Consider the following 22,819-nt stretch of genomic DNA (forward strand, 5'->3'; position numbering starts at 1 on the left):
AATATGGCCCAAATGCCCATTAGCGTAGCATTGACCCAGATTAAATATGCAAGGTACCACTCAAAACCGGTTTGGAATGTTCGGGTTGATCTTACAGACTATGGAAATCATCATGCCAGACAAACTTTCTGCTACAAAGGGCCCGCCAGACGCCCCAAAAGGACCCCTAAAAATGCATTTGATCAAACGAACGAGGTACCACTTGAAACCAATGTCAAATTAATGCATGGATGCCACAAAGTACTGAATGGCCCATGCCAGACAAATTTTCTGCTGCCAAGGGCCCGCCAGACGCCCCCAAATATGGCCCAAATGCCCATTAGCGTAGCATTGACCCAGATTAAATATGCAAGGTACCACTCAAAACCGGTTTGGAATGCTCGGGTTGATCTTACAGACTATGGAAATCATCATGCCAGACAAATTTTCTGCTACAAAGGGCCCGCCAGACGCCCCAAAAGGGCCCATAAAATGCATTTGATCAAACGAACGAGGTACCACTTGAAACCAATGTCAACTTAATGCATGAATGCCACAAAGTACTGAATGGCCTATGCCAGACAAATTTTCTACTGCTAAGGGCCCGCTAGACGCCCCCAAATATGGCCCAAAATGCCCATTATCGTATCATTGACCCAGATTAAATATGCAAGGTACCACTCAAAACCGGTTTGGAACCACACAAAAACAATATTAAATGCAAAGGTACTTTCCACAGAGTAAAGAACTGCCAATGCAAGACAAATTTTCTTCTGCATAGGTCCCACCAGACAGAAAGAATAGGTGGCCCAATGTGGCCCTATATATGGGCCTAAAGAATTGGATATATGTGCCTTGTAACATGACATTTCAAGCTCATGGTTATATTGTTTCCAGCATAAATTGGAGTTACTGTACACAAGACCAGTGTTTTATCTTATTTAACTATTCGCTGCTCTAAGCAAAATAAAGATAACACTTTCACCTAAGCCTCTAAATATTTTGGGATTTGCTGGCCTGGGCAAAAATTACAGTTCCCCACATTATAATTCTAACACTCTGAGGAAGAGTCTTGCCTGGCTTGGATCCACAGAACTACGGTTGGAAGAGCAAGAATGGGTGCTACAGCCCTGACTGGTTTGAGGGACCGGCTCTCCCAGATCATCTATTCCAAGAGGGGGAACTGAGCGAAGATTTTCAAAGTAGCCGACCAGACGTGGCTTCCGAGTTTGATGCCGATGATTCAAGTACTGAACCATCTTGGAGTGATGACTCCGACAATGAAACATAGATTTGAGCTTCCAATGTCTTTTTAGAATCAAGTTCATGGGAATACTTAATTTTCATAAACTTACTAATGATTCTTTTGAGATCTGTCTGAATGGCAAATGCAGTGTCTTTTTACATCACACACTCCAGTGTTTAATCACTGTCAAGAGACATGAATTCTCAGTTCTTATACTTCGAACCTAACATGTGTCATGTTCAGAGTAATCACATAGTAATCTTTTGTTACTATCTTTGCCAATTATGATTTTAGTACATTTTAAACTAGCAAGATGACTTTCTTGAAAGGTAAAAGATTCCTTCATAGATGAAAACAAAAACCCTCATCTAGCATTCATATTTATGAAAAATGGATGCCACATCTATTTGTTGGACTTGTTACAAGCTATTCGAATTGAATTAGTGTAATGATGGAAGTTCTAAAAGACCAAGATGGAGTAATATAGGCCAATTACCCATTTTATATTTTGTATCAAGGAATGGAGTCATACGTGGTGATATCAGTATTTGTTTGTTCAATCTTAGCATTTTAAGTCCTTTAAAGAGTGTACCTAGCATAAAGGTACATATACATTTATATGCTTCAATTATGTATCTTTCATAAACCATATTGGACAGTTTCAACCCAAACCTTTATCGTTAAGTACACGTTATAAAGCATTTTCACCATTGTTTGATAATTGTTTCTTTGTCTGAGCTTAAGAAACAAAACAATCTCTTTTGTTCGACTACATGTATGTCTTAAGATGACACTTAAGCGTTCTTTCTCAAGATTTTAAACTTTGTAGATTTACAATGCTAACGTAAACACAGTGTTTCAAGATACAAAATGATTTTGGGTTTCTTATTTACAATACATAAACTGATTTTACTCTGCTCCAGTGTTTCCAGCGAAACAAAGTAACTGCCAAGTTAAACACTGCTCACGATACAAAGTAATGACTGGATAAAAGAAAAAAGAATGGATAAAAGGAAAAAGAATGGATTTGAGAATGCATTATAACTGTCAGGATCTCCCTCAAAGACTGAGTTCGCGTCATTTTTGTTTTGCTCAATGAAATGTTCAGTAATTGATACACCTACTAGTATACTAATCTCATTATTCCATTGGCCTATGTAGCGGGAAGGAATTTGAATAATTCAGGATGTTCTTGATTGTTATAGATTGGTTTCTTGTGGTATCTTAACTATTTAAACTGTATATTTTTTTTTACATGTGGTGGGCACTTTGCAGAAGAAAATTTGTATTGTATTGGCATTTCTTTACTCTGTGGAATGCTACAAATGTCATGTCACAAGGCACATATAGTCTGCATCGATATACAATTCATTAGGCCCATATAGGGCCGCATTGGGCCACCTATACTTTCTATCTGGTGGGACCAGAAAATTTGTCTTGCATTGACAGTTCTTTACTCTGTGGAAAGTACCTTTGCATTTAATATTGGTTTTGTGTGGTACCAACTATGATTGATCATGGCCCATTTGGGGGCCCTCTTTTAGTGTGTCTGTTAGCCCGTTTGTAGCAGAAAATTTGTCTGGCATGATGATTTCCATAGTCTGTAAGATCAACCCGAACATTCCAAACCGATTTTGAGTGGTACCTTGCATATTTAATCTGGGTCAATGCTACGCTAACGGGCATTTGGGCCATATTTGGGGGCGTCTGGCGGGCCCTTAGCTGCAAAAAATTTGTCTGGCATGGGCCATTCAGTACTTTTTGGCATTCATGCATTAAGTTGACATTGGTTTCAAGTGGTACCTCGTTCGTTTGATCAAATGCATTTTTAGGGGCCCTTTTGGGGCGTCTGGCGGGCCCTTTGTAGCAGAAAATTTGTCTGGCATGATGATTTCCATAGTCTGTAAGATCAACCCAAACATTCCGAACCGGTTTTGAGTGATACCTTGCATATTTAATCTGGGTCAATGCTACGCTAATGGGCATTTGGGCCATATTTAGGGGCGTCTGGCGGGCCCTTAGCAGCAGAAAATTTGTCTGGCATGGGCCATTCAGTACTTTGTGGCATTCATGCATTAAGTTGACATTGGTTTCAAGTGGTACCTCGTTCGTTTGATCAGATGCATTTTTGGGCCCCCTTTAACCGGCCCCAGGGGCCACATGCAGCAGAGCGACCACTTTTGGATATACTGGGTTTTTCCACAAATGTTCCAAAACTCAGATATTGGTACCTCGTTCGTTGATCAAAGTGCACTGGGCTGCCGGTCTACTAGCCCTAAAATATGGGTCTCAAGCCTGCAATTTTTCAGATTGCACGTAAAAGTCTGTAAAAACATTGTAATTTGTATATTCGATGGTTTTTTAAGAGAGTAGCTATTACTCGTAGTGTACTCGCAAAGATGTTTTTGAGTGTAGTAAGGGCAGTGGCGGAGCTAGAGTATTGGTCAGGGAGGGCAAGAATGGTCTGTAGGGGCGCTTTCGACACTATCTAAGCGGAGCGCCACCACAGGTTGGCGCGGATCGTACAGAGAATTTTTGAGTAAAGATACTGCCTAGATTGCAGGAAATGACCCTTTCCGGGCCTTGCTAATTTGCAGATAAACGGAGAATAAATAGGTGTCGTCGCCATTTTGTCGGAAAATTACACCAACAGAATATGACAAATGTCAATAGGTATATGAGAGCGCAATAAAATAGTCAAAAATCGCGAATAATTAAAAAGTAGTGAAAAGCTGAAAAGGGCGCCAGCAGTCCATTTGAGTCCGTCGGGGGGGGGGGAGGCATCCGCCCCTGACTGTATATATGGACGCTCCGCCACTAAGTAAGGGGATGAGGAGCTAGAGTATTGGTCAGGGAGGGCAAGAATGGTCTGTAGGGGCGCTTTCGACACTATCTAAGCGGAGCGCCACCACAGGTTGGCGCGGATCGTACAGAGAATTTTTGAGTAAAGATACTGCCTAGATTGCAGGAAATGACCCTTTCCGGGCCTTGCTCATTTGCAGATAAACGGAGAATAAATAGGTGTCGTCGCCATTTTGTCGGAAAATTACACCAACAGAATATGACAAATGTCAATAGGTATATGAGAGCGCAATAAAATAGTCAAAAATCGCGAATAATTAAAAAGTAGTGAAAAGCTGAAAAGGGCGCCAGCAGTCCATTTGAGTCCGTCGGGGGGGGGGGAGGCATCCGCCCCTGACTGTATATATGGACGCTCCGCCACTAAGTAAGGGGATGTTGGAGAACTGGCCGAAATGAGGCAAGTCATTGGCCTAAGACGAAGTTGTGTTACGCTTACCGGTACTCACACTGACTGCTTCCACTTTTCACGGGGCGTGAAGACGCGGTTGGGGTGACAATGTGGTCTATAGCCAGGGGACGGGCCGAGGGTCCCCCAGCAATTACTAAAATTATTACACCTATAGAGTATACGTGTGCATCGGACAGATCGACAAGTATGCATTGAAAAATGGGCAGATGCACGTTTCGGAGCCTTGGTAAATATTGGGGGGGCTTATCATGCATTTGCCCCCTCAACTTTTTTATTGGGGGGCTGAACTCTAAACTCGGGTGAACTCTAAACTCGGGGTCTAAACTCGGGTGTCACATGATCATTCTTTCCATTGTTTATTTTCTGTTCACTCAGTATATATAAGGTCATGGCTTCACACTCTGTATAGGTAACGTACCACAATTAGGTAAGTGTACATCAGTCTGAAAGTTTAGTATTGTATTGGCAGTTTTTGATTCATCATCATTTGTTATGCTTGGATATTTGATGAGGATGAAATAAAACTACAGATGGTCAAATCATCTGGAGAACCGAAGGGAATTTAAGGCATCTTAGAAAGCTAATGGACCATGAAACAATCAGATTCTGCACCGAAAGCGGACATATGGGTTGGGGAGCATTATGCTAACCTTTGTGCTCTTCTAGCTCAAAACCTAAACTGTCATGGTGGCGAAATCTGGACGTGCTGTGGTAGTCCAAGCCCCAAGCCAACAGCTATCATGTGATGGGAAGGACATGTTTGTTGAAGACGTCTATCTATACTCCAGTGGCCTTGGAAATCGACGAGTTACGGTGTAAGTCAATGGGAGCAAGTTGTGGTACGACACCTTTAGCCACAAGCTGGATGGATCCTGTATGTGATGGTGTGTGGTAATCCCTATATCATAAATGAACACCTCCATAGACCTTTGTTTACACATAAGATGCACTGTGATGTAGATTAGTATCTAAATGGGGACTCTGCTGCTGTTCAGGTATCTAAAGGAATTTTCTTCCAGAGTCATTTATTGGGAGGGGTGTGTCATAAACTTTTATATGTCTTAACCTGTATTTTGATGTTTTGTATATTGTTATATTTTTATCCTATTTATAAATTTCTCCGTAAATTTATACTGGAATAAAGAAATGAAAATGAAATGAAATGAGTATTGTACTACCTGACTAATCTAATCGGTGAATTTGGCGGTGATTGGAATGATGTCATGTATTTAGATAATGACCGATTGATTCATATACCATGTACTTTATGTGACACAGAAAATGTTGAACTCAACATAAACACATCTATTTCATATAGTCATGCTAGGCTAGTACAACATGGGCTTAGCCAGATTGGTTTAAGTAAACCAAAATATCACCATCCCTAGACTTTTTTAAATTGAAATGATAAATAATTGGAATGCAATTTAGGTTGCTTAAATAGGATTGTATGGCAGTCGTGTAAAAGGAGAGTAATGTTATCATCTTAATTTTACATTGGAGGCCCCGTACATGGTACAGAGCAAAACAAAATTACATATCAAGGAGCTCAGCATTCGTTTCGTTTCAGGTATGTAGTTACTCATGAACACGTCATGCATCCTATAGCACTTTCATAGCGTAAATACATGCAGCCGTGGTTCCCATAAAGTTGGGCACATCTGTTTTGGACATTAGTTCCATTTTCTTGGTGCTTCTTAATTCTTCCAACATCTCATTGAAATTTTCGGCGAACCTTTCTGAATGCAACTCTTCTTCCCCTTGAGTAACCCGGAGGTAGCAATGACGTACGGAAAATACGGTAACACCGCCTAAAAATAGAAGGGAAAAAACAAGTTGAAATGTCGTCACTCTTAATTCTTTCATAATGCAGACGATAAAGTTCGTTTGAACCATTAATAACAGTACATAGTTGTTGTTTTGTTTCAGAGCAGGGGTGAGATGGGGTTATTACCCAGTAAAGTAATCGTGTTTCAGTACGCTATTCACCCTTGGTTTCCTTAGTAAACCACACTGTAATGTAACAAAGATCTGGAGCGATGATAATGAATTCATTGTGATGTACATCATGTGACTTGTCTCCTCCCCAGCCCCAAACCTCCTGCTAGATCATTATTTTAATTGTTCAGTTCTTAACTTTGAATGAGACGATTAATACAAAACCAATGGCGCAGAAGTTTCCATATGTTTATTTAATACATCTTTTTAGTCAAAGTATAGTTAGCTACATGCAGGTTCATAGGCGTAGGAGGCTGGGGGATGCAGCCCCCCCCCCCCCAAACCAAGACTTTTGTGAAAATTCGGGCAATATGTTGAGAATTTTTCGGGCACCTACTGAAAGAAATATAATTTGCATGTGTTTTTCAACGGTTAAACTGATATTATTATTATCATTATTATTGTAACGACTTCCTCAATAGTTATAACCAATATGGGAGGGTATAATAACACGGCAAATGATTGTATGTTATTGGCATGCGGTGTAATAACCGATGCATGCCTATATGATATGCACATGAAGATTTTGGTTATATTTTTCGGGCAAGTCGTTACAGCTCCCCCCCCCCCTCCCCCAAAAACAAATTGGGCCCCTATGCCTATGTAACGTGGATATTTATGCATTAAACTATTTCATATATGATAAGACTTCCCAGTTTAGTTTCTCCTTCGTGCGTATTATAGAGAACAACGATCAAGGGCAAGCTGTCTTATCTACGCATGAGCTCCTCTGAAAATTGAAGTAGCCTATCAAGATAACCAGAGTATTCCATGAGGGTAATCGTAGGTGTGGGGGATGGGGAGTGGGGATGGAATTCAAAGTGACGAGGCAGCGGACAAGTGTTTTGTTTAAATTTTAATCCTGCACGTCGCAGGAGGTTGGGAAAATATACCAAACTTTCAACCCACACACCCTCGCCGAAATGCCTTCCCCAGCTTTCCTCCCACCCTGACCGGAGAACTTATTTCAACACGATAACGACAAATTTGACGTTCTCACCAGGTTTCACGATCCTAGCCCATTCGCGAAACGCAACGGGGCTGATGTGAGACGGCCCAACGCATCCAATGCAAACCAGTGCGTCAAACTCATCTAAAGGAAATAATAAATTAAATAAAATAATGATAATAACAAGAATGTTTTACTTCGGAGAAACGTTCCACCACAGTTTATATCATTGACGCCGTTCACCGTAATTGGGACCCATTAGTGATTATTCTGCTTGTTATACACCTAACGTAGTAGAATATACGGTAGTTCTGAAGGGACAGGCGAGTTATAGTCTTAGAGTGTTATAATAACGCGAAAGCTCGACAAATGTGTATGCTTCTGTGCATGTAGTTGACAAGTGACGCGCTAACGTGACATCTTAACGAAACTATCAAATTGTCGAGTAGCTGCGTTGCGCGCGGCGTGTCTTGACAACTCGAAAATGATATCGCAATGTGTAGTGTTGTCGTTGCACAGTTAGTCTACAACTCGTCTGTCCCTTTAGGACCACCGTAAGATTATCAATACAAATCCACACACTATAAATGTGTAGGCTTATCCCAGCTTAACAAAGTATTGATATATGACGTCATGATTGAGAATGAAGAATCAAGAACGACTGATTTACATGTTCAAAAGTATCAGATATATATGTAGCATATCACTATTTAAATAACTACAAAGGCATTGCCATAACCAAGTCGATGTCTCAATGGATGCTTGCTTTTGACGGAGCAGAGGTGTATGAGCTAGTTGGGCTGTTTATAGTACATGAACTTGAGTAACAGGTCGACGTCACCAGTATAGTTATGAGAGGGACGATGGCATAGCAGTCATCAGATCATACTCAGGCAACAAAGCTGACCGAATTAGGAAAAACCTCATTAAGTAAGATCTTCCAAGCACGTGGATTGAAGAAATGCCGTCCAAACGAAACTGAGGGCAGTCATCTATCTTGACATCAAACGAACCGGACGTAAAGTATGGAGTTCATCCAAAATTTACTCTTGTTTTAGTAACAATGTTCGCAACCTCAGTCGTCACACATACACATACAAGCGGACACACACACGCCATCACCACCGCATAGATTCATGTTGCCTTCGAACAAGGAATCAAACAAGCCTGCAATTTCCATAAAGCTGACAACGGAACCGACACTGCAATGTTTAACACTCTGGATTGCAATGTTTACACTCTGGTTTTGTCTCTAAAATGACCTCCTAAAACTTACAGTGAATATTACCCTCCCAGTGAATAAACATGGCGCTTGTATTATCCTGGATAACCAACATTGATTCAGTCAGGCGCCACTGTCAGAATGACTTGATGCCTTACTGCCGTCAACCCCTACATCACTACTACTTCCTGAGGTAATTCCAAATGCAATTGGACGTGCATTTGCCTGTAAATTTATCAGGCATTTGCCTGGAACTTTAAGCCTACAAAACCGTGCAACAAAAACATGGAATCTTCTAATGAACGATTTAAAGAGTAAAAAGTCAGTCACATCCTTTAAGAAGTGGCTGTGTAAGGAAATAATAGCTAGTTACCGACTAAAACTAAATTATACCTGTATGTAATTACTATATATATATATCGAACATTTAATTTGTACTTTTATCAGGGGCGTATCCAGGATTTTCTAACCCGGGGGGCGCAAAGTACTATCTAAGCGGAGCGCCACCATCTTTGCGATGTCTTGGCGTTTTTCTTCTGCTCCCTCCTTTCTCCCTTTCTACTTTTTCTCTCTTTTTTCTTTTTCTTTTCCCTTCCTTCCTCACCTTCCTCCTCATTTCCCCCCTCTTTTTTCCCTTTTTTTTCTCTTTTCTCTCCCTTTTTCTTACCCGGGGGGGGGGGGCGCACGCCTCAGCGCCTCTCCCTGGATACGCGCCTGAGAGTGTATGTTCAGCTGGCATTCACCAGCCAGCCATGTAGATGGTGAAGGGGGCTAGTAGTCCCAATATTGTGATATTGTGATATGTTGTGGGCGGAGGTCGTATATTCGTTTGAGTTCACCAGGGGTCAAATTGTGGAAACCATTGTTTATCACTATATTTTAACAAGGACAGATGTCATATTTAGTATTTTGATGTATCACATTTAGTACAAGAAGCCAGTTGTTGAGGTCAATGGTCATTTCAGGACAGTCTGTGTCATTGTGAATTATTGTTTGTCACATCACACTGCTTTTCACTGTATTACTAAGATCAAAATGACATCTAATGATCACCGTTTTATCTTTGTAACCATAACTTTGAAACAGCTTTGAACAATGAAAGGATCTAATTGAAATGGAGTTATATTGTGAGAATTACCGTTTACACACAGTCTCCATATAAATTACAAAGCCACTATCGTTTATGCCAAAGAATCTACGATATGACGAATAGCAGCAACCAATCAAAGCATTGGCTTCATATGATTTGCTTTAAACAAGAAGATATTCATTGTATGTGTGGCTAAATGTGTAAGACTGCATTGACTCCTTACATAAGTGCTCATTCTGGACACTCAAAGAGTAAACTTAAGAAATAAGAGATCTGCCAAGCAAGATGATATACCAAATTGGAATTGGTCTAAAGTCCGAGTGCAGAAAACTGGACTCGCGTACTATACACGTGTGGGTATTACACATTTCCTTGTGGGTATACTGTACGGGTGGGATCTACATTAAATACGTGTTTGTTGCCACATTGTTCAGTTCAGTGGTGTTGTTATTGTTTGTTGTGTAGGGCAATCAATCTTGTAAAGCTTTATACAACAGACACATCACTACCTGTGATTCATTGATTAACGGTAAACTGTAACCTTGGGTGCTTTTTTGTTTTTTAAATTATGTGATGCAACTTACCCTGCAGGTAGAAACAATTAAACACAAGAACACTGTGATACAACAAATTTGAACACATTGTTAGTAACAGATGATGAAGCCACAAATGAAAGTATGAGTTATTGTATAAGAATTCAAAATAATAACAATTTTGGAAGCTAGGAAAGTTTTAATGAAAATGGTTACACATCTCTAAAAGAGTAATGGCGTTCCGTTATAACAATTCCTCATTCATATAAACACTTAATAGACATGCCGTTTTACCTGCAACTTTAAACCAGGGAGTTGAAAAAAATATTCATCTGTTTGCACAAATCGTAGATATAACCCTCAGTGTCAACGTGTAAATTGTGTAAACAAGAGTACAACGACACAGGATTCGGTATTTGAGCAGGTTTCCAATAACATGTTTTCGTACTTTTTGGAATAATATCTTTCTTTCTTTCTTTAAAAAAAAAAACGCAACTTCTCAAAAGAACCAAAATTCTTCCAATCCTTTGTATAGATGATTGAAATTTGAATACAGTATACTGTTTACGTTTATGCGCAGTGGTGTATGCAGTAGAACCTACCAAAATAGTACAGCACTATGGCGGGCAATCAGTCTCAAATTGTGGGGAATCGACTTATACCGATTTAAATCGACATATACCAATTTCCTTCGACATATACTAGTTTCCAGCAGCTTAAATTGACTTCTACCGATTTAAATCGACATATACCAGTTTAATTCTACATATAATCGATCTAAATCGACATATACCAGTTTAATTCGACATATCATCGATCTAAATCGACATATACAATTTAAATCGATGATAAGTAAAATAAATCGGTATATGTCAATTTAAATCGACATATACCAGTTTAAATCGATGATATGTCGAATTAAATCGGTATATGTCAATTTAAATCGACATATACCAATTTAAATCGACATATACCAATTTAATTCGACTTATACCAGTTTAATCGACATATTTAAATCGACATATACCAATTTAAAACGATGATATGTAAAATAAATCGGTATATGTCAATTTAAATCGACATCTACTAGTTTAAATCGATGATATGTCGAATTAAATCGGTAGAAGTCAATTGCCTTGGACTTAAACCAGTTTCTAGCAACTCAATTTGACATATACCAATTTAAATCGACATATCATCGATGTAGCTCATTAACATATTCCAAATTCCAATTTTGGTGATGATTGACATGTGAAGATACATCACGTGCAGTCACCTGACAAGGCGGGCGAATAATTAAATAGTTCCAAATTTACCAAGCTAGCAAGGGTGTTCATCATGATTATGTCAATGGTAATCAGGGGCGTATCAAGGATTTTTTAACCCGGGGGGGGGGCGCGAATTACTATCTCAGCGGAGCGCCACCGCAGCGTACAAGATAATTTCTGGTTTTGATACCCCCCCCCCCCAGATCACCGGAAATGGCACTTCTCGGGCTTGAAATGACCAACCAGATGTACACTTCTGCCTGAGAACCAAGAATTTCCCAATAGTTTTCTTCATCCATAACCGTTTTGAAGATGTCACCAGTCACACATCATGTTCGACCTTACCGCATCTCCTGTGGATCATTGCTTTTTGTAGGTGATTCTACGTCGCGGCCCACAATACCCGTAAGCCCCACTTTTCAAGGTTTTAAGCCCATTATTTGTTCAGAATTTGAAAATTCACAAATTCTCGTGAATAAATTCACTTCAAAACATACCCATAATGTTGCACAAACTTTCATCTGTGGACAACCAATACAGGAAAACCTTCAACCCCTAACAGACCGGTCAAAATTGCAAGGAGGGAATAATGATGAAGAATGGTGGTCAGGGAATTTTCGAAAATTCAGACACAGTTAATTTATTGGTGTACATCTATTAAAACCTCTTATAACGGCTACTAATAAACTTCGTTGAAGGAAATGAAAAAATACCAGATATTTCCGAAACCGAACACTACACATATCTACAGTTGGAGGCTGTTCATCCCGGAGCGCCATTTTCATGCTCACTGATATGATGTGATATCTGCTGTTTGCTTTAAAATTTCGAATAGTTGAAAGGAGACTGAAATAAGTAACTATTATCTGTTTATAGTGTAATGCTCCACCCGGGTGTAACGATGAGCCTGGCGGGCTCCTGGCCCAAAGGGGCCCCTATCAGGAGGTCTAAGCAAGGGCGTCCTCAGAAATGTCTACAAGGGGGGGGGGGGGAGTCAGTAGGTCATAAAGGTGTAACACACTACTTGATACTATCTAAGCGGAGCGCCACCATCGGTTGGCGCGGAGCGAACAACGATTTCTTTGCCAAAAAATACTCCTAGATCGTCGGAAAAGACACTTCCCGTTCAAGTTGCATTTACACATCGGTTATTTTGAGATCTCATGTCTTAGGATTTTGACTTTCAATAATTTCAGTAATGCATTATGGGTCCGTATGCAATGAACATAACTAGAGAACTGTCGGTTGGGGGAAATCATTGAAATGTCAAATGCTTAACTTTTTTTTTAATTTGTGATTTTCCAGGGGGAGTGGACAAGTGCCCCTCTATACTGTATGGAGTAAAATGGAGACTACTGTACAAATACAGTAATCAAACCTTAGCATAAACCTAATTTCGGCTGAAACTTTGTCTCCATCTAAGCCTAATTTCCCGTGCTTATTTACTTACCAGATACACCGAAGGCATCTTTATTCTTACCTTTTATATTATATTTATATGCAAGCCCTGCCTTCTTTTTCAAATGAACGCAGTTTCAAGTCTGTTGGGTGGTGGGTTATTGTTTTAGAATATTTCAAAAAATCATATGTCCCGATGTTGTACTCAGTACAACATTGGCTGGAATTGGGTTTTAAATAATATACTTCGTTTTCGATTATAATAATAAATAACATAACTAGCTCGACACAGACATTAATACCCAATGAGCCCATGATCATGATGTCCGTATTCCGTATCACGTGAAAATATGTATATTGTCTTGTTCAGTCTTTGCATGAGTTTTTCTTTCCCAGTAAAACGGGCCCTCCCTATCCAAAGAGGTATACCCTTTTTCTGTGCTTCAGTATAGCGGGGCCCCCTTTTGGTCGGGGCCACCTGGTTAGCACGGTCTGAGCCCATAGGAGTTAGGCTAATTTGCCCCACATTCTTTTCATTTCGAAAGACGCACAGTTTCAAGTTCATTACACACTGAAGGCTTCGATTCTTTATCTGCCTTCAGTTAAGGGAAGATCTTAGGATTTTCATCCCTATCGCTAGATATTGCTAGATATCCATACAGTACAGTGCCCTTGGGATTTCTTGGATTTTTCGGGGCCTGATCTTGGGAAATTGCAAAGTCGGAAGTGGTCACACTCTATGTAGGTCAGTTGCACGACCTCTAGACGTCACTAATATACCCGATCACTTGTTATCGATGAAGTGGGGTGTTGTCGGATTTTGTCAAGGTCTTGGTACTACGGGCGAAGGTCATTAATTAAGTTTCGTAACTCATCGGGAAGCGATTAGAGGGGTGGGCGTATGTTTGTGGGCGCGCGTTTTCATGCAGATGGGAACAATCTCAAGAAGTGATGGGTTCGTCATGTTCCCCGACGACTCGGTCGAGTTCGAGACCAGCCACAGTTGGTTTCATAGCACAATTGTACAATTTAAGGCGTCCATACACACACACTCTCGTTATCATATATAGTACCGGTATATATAAAGATATCTACATTAGTGAGAGAGGAAAAATGGAAACGTCAAAATTGGAGTTGGTCGGTGTAAGGGGAAGGGTGAGGCGCACAACCCCTCCGTAATCCTCGATTCGTCACTGGCTACCCTGTGTATATGATAGTGATCAGTGCTGTAATTATGACTGTTCCTCTTCTCTTCCCGGTATCTTGGCGTTTATCTTCTACTCCCTCCTTTTCTCCTTTTTCTCTCTTTCTTCTTTTTCTTTTCCCTTCCTTCCTCTCCTTCCTCCTCTTTTATTCTCCCTCTTTTTTCCCTTTTTTCTTCTCTTTTTTTTTCTCTCCTCATTTTCTTACCCGGGGGGCGCGCGCCCCCAACGCCCCCCTGGATACGCGCCTGTATATCTATGTATGTATTCATACACATATATATATATTTTGTTTTTTCTTTTCTTTTCTTTTCTTTCTTCAGGGAGTCTTCCACATTGTTAAGCTTTTAAGCTTTATGGAAGACTTCCTCCACTTTGTACTTTTGTGGCAAACAAATAAATAAATAAATACGCAGTATCGTATTGTGCGTGGAGTGCTTACAGTATTAGCAAGAACTTTTCAGTTGTTCATGGTGTTGTTTGGGGGGGGGGCGGACAACACACCAGGGGGGTGTGGTCATGTAGGTACCTACAAAGTGAGGGCGCCTGTGAGCGCCGTGAGAGGCTTAAATAAGTTGGCTAGGCAGCTAGGCCTCTGAAACTGCAAATATGCATACAGAGACAAAATGAAACTTTAAGTGTCAAAGTCCAGTCATGTATAGGTATCGTTCACTTGTCAAGTAATGCCAATATTGCAGCGCACACGCCGCACTACAATAATTACACGTGGTAGCCTTAACAGAAAAATGAATCATGCCGAGTACAGGCTGTAGGCGAATGGTGCTTAGCCTGGTAGGACCAGGTAGCACAGGCATAAATGTTACCTTCTTAAAAGCAATTAGAAATTACCAAAACAAACGAAAAAAGCGACATAACACAGATTCAGGTAACCATAGTAACAATGTATAAAGTCTTATCATTTTACGAGTTAGACATGTCAGCTAATTCAACATGCAGTCGTACGAATACAATGTACGGATTGCAAAGCCATTTAAGGTCATTTGTACGAAAATTCACGGCTCGCCGCTAGTACTAGAATAAATTGCTCCCTAGCAACCAATAAGGTAGTGCCTTCAAATAGCAATAGATTTATCTGAATAAAGAAGGACAACTTTTTGAGGCACGTTGATGGATCTAGGAAATGAGTTTGCCTCTCCATTATGAGGAGAACATTTCTGAACATTTCTGAACCTACACATGAAAGGAGTGTAAGATTAGAGCAATGGGAGGACTGTTTCTATTGAAAGTTGCCTTCCATGATCACACTCATGGGCGGCGATCCGTACTTCCGAGTGGGGGGGATATGACCTTGTTGACTATCTAAGCGTAGCGCCACCATCGGTTGGCGCGAAGCGTACAAGAAAATTTTGGGATTTACAAACCCTCTAGATGGCCGGAAACGGCACTTCTCGAGGTTTCCAAGCGGCATATACCCAACTTTAAAATAGGGATATCATGTCCGAAATATCTCATAATCAGGATCCAAAATACTTTTTTTTTTTTTTTTAATTTCGGGTGTTATTTTGGGAAAATTGCCCCTGTCAATCTTGTTTCAGGCGCTACGTTAGAATGTTCGAGAGCCCTTTTATATTATTCGATGAAGAAAATGGCCTCATGCAGGCTATTATAGGCCTATACACATGCAATACACAATTACACATAGTTACATTCCTAGGTACCGATTGCTAGGGCATCCAGGTGAAACGTGTATTAAGCATTACCCTGGTAACATGCTGTTCGAGGGAACATGTACGTGTGTAGGCCTACTATAGGGCCTATATCAGGGTTGTACAACCTACGGCCCGCGGGCCACAGTCCGGCCCGCCGCAGGGTTGCGTCCGGCCCGCCAGAGATGCTTGTACGGTGCGAAATTTTAGTGAGCAGATTTATTGATAACAATTTGAAGCTATATAATCAATCATTCGAACATTCTGGGTCCAAAAAACTGCATACAGGTCAGTTTGTGTGACACTCTCAGCGGAGGGGGGGGGGCGGCTGGACTTTATTCATCTGTTTTATCAGGAAGGAAAATAAATCAGTGCGAAAAATCGAGCGTAGGGTTCATGCGGCCCCTCCTTCATCATAATCATTCCATGTGGCCCTCCTCTGCAAAAGGTTGGACAACCCTGGCCTATATGAATACTATGAGGGTGCATATATGTACTATATCAATACCGTGGGTGCAATAATACCTTTTGTTGTTATGGGCCAATGAAGCCTACAGTCAACTATTCTTGCTTTATAAAGACGCTTTATTTGAAAAGATCGCACTGCGTTTATGGTAGGCGAGAAATGAGCTAAAAAAGAGCCGTACATTCACGATGATGCATAAATGTAGGCATGAAAATATTCTTATCCCTGGCATTTGGTGGGGGGGATATGGTGTATTACATCCCCTCCACCCATTTTCATGGGGGGGATATATCCCCCCCTTCCCCCCCAGGATCGCCGCCCATGATCACACTGGGGTAGTTGGATGGCTAATACACCACTGTCGAGAAGAACCCAACCCCGGAACTATGTTCAGATCCTATAAAAGTTATGTGTAAAGGATATCTTTGACAGTTCCGGTTTATTTATGTTTTCAAACCATTCAGCTCTAAATCTCTAAAGTGCTCATTTAAGGCTATATGAATTATGACGTCTGTTCCTGACAGCAGGCCTATAACTTTAATGTTAATCCATTTGTTTCATAAATTCAAATTCAACCAAAACATGTTCTTTTTACATTCCTATATGAACAGCAGAGCACTATAATCATCCGTTCAAAGATTAGCAATTTACAATTTACAAAAACAGACTCAGCAGAATATATATTGGTAGAGGTCTGCTTATGATCAGAGTTTAATATTTATTGTCGGAAAACAATAGTATATCAGATATACATTCTATCGAATAATACGGTGAACGAATCATTGAAATGTTCTTTCTTACTGTCTATGAACGGCATGCACTCTTTTCCAACTTCATCACAAACAAGTTTTTGGTATATCCCTTTCTTCTCAGCAATGTCTAGACTCTTCTGCGATATATCCACAGCAGAAACGTTGGTAAAGCCAGCATCTTTCAACTAAAAACGTGGAAAACATACTTGAACAAGTAGGGAATTCATGTAGATGCAGATCTCATCGCAAACTTTACAAATGACTGCAGGTTACTATGACGACACCACTCCGACTCACCAAGTTCGAAGTATACATGCGCCTTGAGTATTACCATCCTCATGACCTTTGACATTTTATGTTAAAAGGCGCTAAACATTCCTTCAAAGTTCAAACGATTCGTGCAAAAGTCATTATTTTCATGTGGCAGCTATTTCTGTCGTTGTTTATAATGTTCATATAATAGCCAAAAAACGGGTGTTTACAGCAAGTTTGTTAAGTATTCAACTTTAGCCCTGGAATATGCTTTTAGAATTCAACTTGAAAGAAGCTAGCCTGACATTTCGGTCACGTGCACAAGTCAGACATTGAACCGGCTATGATCAAGTGACCTTTGGAGTGTTGTATCAATAAAAGCACTGTAGACATGTATAGTCGGATAGTATATATGGCTTTCTGACATTTTATTATATTGGTGTGTGCACAATGGCCAACAACAAGAGACCTTTGGCGTTATACATAAGTGACTGCACAGCAAACATGCGGAGATTGATATTCTACATACTTGTTGGATTTAGGCCAGTTTGGTATATGCGTGATGCCACCCTCCCAAAAGATACCAGGGAGAAACCCCATCTAGCGGTTTCTTGCTTGTAAATACATTACATATTCAGCAGAGGGGTATAGTTTGAAAGCTATAACCCTAGCTGAAGTTCATACTGCAGATGGAGAGCAGTAACAATCTAAAGTGACTCAGCCTTTACATCAGGGTTTCCCTAACTTTATTTCCCCCCCCCCCCCCACACACACACACACACGAACCCCCTGTGGATGTCAGAGTAGTCCACGAACCCTCTGGGATGGACTCACGCACCCCCTGGGGTTCATGCACCCCAGTTAGGGAACCCCTGACTTACAAGGTTTGATGACTGGGAATCCTGTGTGATAATACCACAACGATGACAGAAAGAAAGAGGGACATGGTTTGTTGTTGGTAATTTATATTGCATGCTCACTATCACACACAAAACAATTAAATTTGCATTTGTAATCGTTAGCCTGATGAGATCCATTTGAGATTTTGACATTTGGACCTCTGCTGACCCCAAATGACCTTTGACCAGTCCACCCAAAATGATAGGGTTCTTGTAATCATTATAACTATTTGAAAATTACATGCCACATTAGGCCTTTGTGATGTACGGTAACCTATCTTGGAATAACGTGTTAAGAAGGTTCTTGTTTATAAGGCTCTATAAAGAAAACAATAAGGTTCTTGTACTCATTATAGGGCGGCCACATGCAAAATATGAAAGCCAATAAAGTTCCCTCTCTTGTTATATTGTGTTTACAAGGATTTCAAGTTTTGACCCCTGGTGACGTTAAATGAACTCTGACCTACACCAACTTGTGGAAAAGCTTAACACTACATACGTCTATCCTACCATGCAAATGTGAGCTCCTTTGATGTTCATGTTCTGGATATACAACGTTTTGAGAGTTTCATATGTTGCCTTCTGCTGACCCCAAATTACCTTTGACCTCCACCCAAAACAATCAGGTTCTGGTACTAATTATGGGGAAGCCACATGCCACATATGAGAACTGCAGAGGTTACCTATATTGAGATATCGTTTTAACACATATTCATAGTGTGGGAAGCCGTACATGTTGATGAACTTGTGCACACCAAAATGAAGAGGATTATCTTTTGAGCATGCTAACATGTAAAGGTAGGTACCAGAAATCAGTTATCATGTTGACAAAGTCCATTTAGTGACATAGTTTAGAAACATATACATTCATGAATATTCATGAGGTCAACTTTTATGATCTCATGAACATGTATACTTACTGCGTAGTTACATCACCATACCAAGTATGCCATTTTAAGACTTTTTTGCTAAGGCCCGCCCATACATCATAATATTCGTGAGATGGGAGCCTAAAACGATAGGGCACATCTACACATCATGAAACATCAACCTTACATTGACCCATCTTGTGGTGATGACATACCATGCTTAAAAGCTATAGCCGTCACAGCACTCTCACATACACATACACACAATACTATGACCAGGAAGTTGATAACGGAGTCACACTGCATGGAGTTGATTGCTACAGATCCTTCTCCGACCAAATGTTTTAACATTATTAAAACTGTATAGCTCACCGCTTCTCCGACTAAACCAGTCCCACATCCACAGTCCAGTACTTTTATATCTTTACTGTCGCTGAATTCAGCCAAGATAGAAGCCACTTTGAGTGGTCCTCGGTAGTTAAGTTTTTCGAGGTCCTGCAAAGATTTCATATATATATGTCATATTTTGTATCGCAATTAAGCGTGAGAATCATAATCGGGTCATCAGAATATTATCTTTGTGTGGTTGAAATGCTTGTGATAAGCAAACTTCACGAAACACTGGCAAACTGGAATGAAATCTATTTGTAACCTTAGGCAGAATTTCTACCTTGATAATTTGATAGTCCAAGAGAAACGTTGTTTGGTTGCTATAGTATATATTCTTTGAAGTCTCCACCATATTCACTTTTAAAATTTGACAAATCTCTGGAAATCTCATGTAAGGCTAAAATGATGGTGTTGACGTCTGCTCCTCATTACAAGCCAAGTTTAAATGTTTATGTTGTCTTACAAACTTTAGTATCTCAACGACAACTGTTCATATAAACGACAGAACAGCATTTGTAAACATTTGTAAACATTCCATGTGACGGGATTTATATAATATTCTATAACATGAGTCATTCAGTCTTCAACATGAAATGTTTCGAAAAAGAGGAAATTCTGTGGAGATTGCAGAAAACTGAATCTTCCAATTTGAAGTTCCAATCGGTTGATATGGTGATGAGGTGTCAAATTCTTTTATATAGATCACATCATATTTTCCTCGAGTATGTTACTAGTATGGAAAGTACAGTTTCTTAATAACGTTTCGGTCTTTCGAATTTTAATTGTGGAAACCAAGAGAGATTATGCCAAAAACAAGACACCAGTTTGTTAAATCTATGCATCTGACATGGAAAATGAAAACAATGGTTAGATTACCAAATGGGGTTCAGCGGCATTATCGTTGCAATTTCTGTTAAAGTCTCAATACGTGTTTGCTGATGACTTTCGCAAAAGAAACTTCCGAAACAGATTCAATGTTACTTATTTTAATGCACTCCGACCAGGTGGGTTTCATGGAGGAAAGCTGTCGCAATCGAGGGAAAGAAATTTATTTTCTGTTGCGACCGCCCATATCAACATGTTCGTTACACAAATGTCACCATATATATATACTCGTATCGTATTTTTGACCCAATTTCACGGAGGAAACGTCTGAAAACACCTGTTTATACCTTGCAATGAAAGGAACTAAAACAAAATTTCGCAAGCTACGTCGGTAAAGCCGAAAGAAATATACTATTCAAGAGAATGACCTAACATTTGCTAGGCTCATAATTTTTATTGAGTTATCTGTCGTCACACATTTTGAGCTGAATAAATTTCGCCAGGTTTATTAGCGAGTCCGTAGAGTCCACAATGTACAATCAGAATTTGCAAGCCCCGCCCAACAGAACACGCGCCAATCAAATCTCTATGTTTCATTTACGACCGTTAGGCCTATGACTACTTTCACTTTCGTGGCTAGCAGTTGTTTTCAGACGTTCCCTCCGTGAAATTGGGTCAAACAGACAAGTGGACGATACAAGTATTTACAGGTTATATTTGTGTAATGAACATGCTGATATGGACGGTCGCTGTGATTTTACGGTAACTCGTTCGCTCATTAGGGCAACAGAAAATAAATTTCTTTCTTTCGAGTGCGACAGCGTTTCCCCATTAAACCCACCTGGTCAGAGTGCATTGGAATAAGAAACATTCAATCTGCTCCGGAAGTTTTTTTCCGAAATTCATCAGCAAACACGTATTGAGATTTTAATGAACAAACTATTTATATTGGAATAGTCATAATTAAAGATCTTGAAATAAGTGTGAATACAATATTCTCAAATCTCTGCTTTTATACCTCACCTTATCATATGATGTTGTCCAGTCGTCATATAATTGAGCTACTTTTTGGCCCTGATTATCTTGGTCTTGCTTGATTATTCCAGAAATAGAGTCAAGATAGTTTGATTTCTGAACCTCTCCATTAGTACTGTTCGCCGCCATGATGTATTAATGACAAAGACACGTGTATCTCTGTGTATGCTTTAGTGCAAAGTGATTACCTGTTGTATTTAACTCTTGTTTGACCCTGATGTTAATGACGAACGCGAATATTGTGTGACCATGGCAGGGAGTTAGTGTTATTATAAGAGTAGCAGCTCCCTGGTAATATAGTGACAATCAAATGACAACTCGACAATCAGTTACAGTTGTTTGTCTCCCGGGGTTCTGGTGGACATAGCACCTCGGATTGATTAACCCGGCCTGACCCCAGCACTTTGTATCTAGATCACGATTATTGAAGGCCACCAAGGACATAATTCGCGTTACACTTTAATTCGATGAAATGTTATTCAATCTGGGGGCATTTTATATGTCTGCATTAATTCTATACAGACAATAAACCCATTATATGCGGACATATATTCGATTATAACGAATTTAAAGAATTGTTTGGTAGCCCATACAAGTTATTGAACTGTGGTTTGAGTGTGAGAGTGTATTATGTACAATGCTATTTACGTACGAACTAGGCATGGTAAGCGGCGCAGTATACATACGTTCGCGATGTGCACGTAATATAGGATAGGCAATCACCTGTGCGTGTACATGCGAGGGTGTATTTGTTGCGGAAATGGGAGTGCTAACTTCAAGTCGTTCGTTTTGCCTATTTGTCCGCATTACGTCCTTCACCAAATTCGAACAAACGGTGCTTTAGGTGAGAAACTGGGCAATTTTATAAGAAGAAAATGCGAATGGGACATTTTTCACATGGTTAGAAAGAAAAATATAAGAACTATGAGGAAAATGTAGCAAAATCTTCCACCAGACAATTCCTTAATTCCAGTGGCGTAGGAAGGTACTTTTGAGTGGGGGGCTGAAGACTGATGGCCGGCCTGGGGGAGGGATCTAAGGGGAGGGGGTGTCCCCCTCCCCTTTGGAATTTTTTGCATTTCCAGGTGGCCTCAGATGCAATTTGGTGCAATATAGCACACTTCAACACCCACTCCATTTTGTAAACTTAATTTTGTATTTTCACCTGGCCTTAGATGCAATTTGGTGCTCCAAATGAGATTTTTTTTCTCATTTGGAAATGAAAAAGGGGTTTTCTGACTTGCGGAGCGGGGGGGGGGGGGGGAATGATACTTCCGCCCCTCCACATTTTTCACTGGGGGGCTGGCGCCCCCAGCCCCCCCGGTTCCTACGAACTTGCTTAATTCTATTTAAAGGGAGTGAAGACTCGCGCACAAAGAAAAGTCTGATGCCGGTAATCTGACCTAGTTTCGAATGAGGTGTAACAGAAGTGTAAGACACCGCCATCGATCCAAGAAAATACACACACAGCTTGCTACCGTCGGTAATTAGACACTAGTGCACAGTCA

At 40.3% G+C, this 22,819-nt stretch overlaps 1 protein-coding gene across 1 annotated transcript; it reads right to left on the bottom strand.

Moving 5' to 3' along the window:
* Positions 1–1,699: 1,699 nt before the first annotated feature.
* LOC139972022 (methyltransferase-like protein 27) lies at positions 1,700–21,611 on the bottom strand. The gene is made up of 5 exons (XM_071978883.1): positions 21,300–21,611; positions 19,434–19,556; positions 17,091–17,226; positions 7,495–7,587; positions 1,700–6,307 (listed from the first exon to the last, which is right to left on the bottom strand). The coding sequence occupies exons 1-5, from the start codon at positions 21,438–21,440 to the stop codon at positions 6,099–6,101; spliced, it is 702 nt and encodes a 233-aa protein (XP_071834984.1). The 5' UTR covers positions 21,441–21,611; the 3' UTR covers positions 1,700–6,098.
* Positions 21,612–22,819: the final 1,208 nt, after the last annotated feature.

This window comes from Apostichopus japonicus, chromosome 8, assembly GCF_037975245.1.
Source record: "Apostichopus japonicus isolate 1M-3 chromosome 8, ASM3797524v1, whole genome shotgun sequence".
NCBI classification, from domain to species: Eukaryota; Metazoa; Echinodermata; class Holothuroidea; order Aspidochirotida; family Stichopodidae; genus Apostichopus; species Apostichopus japonicus.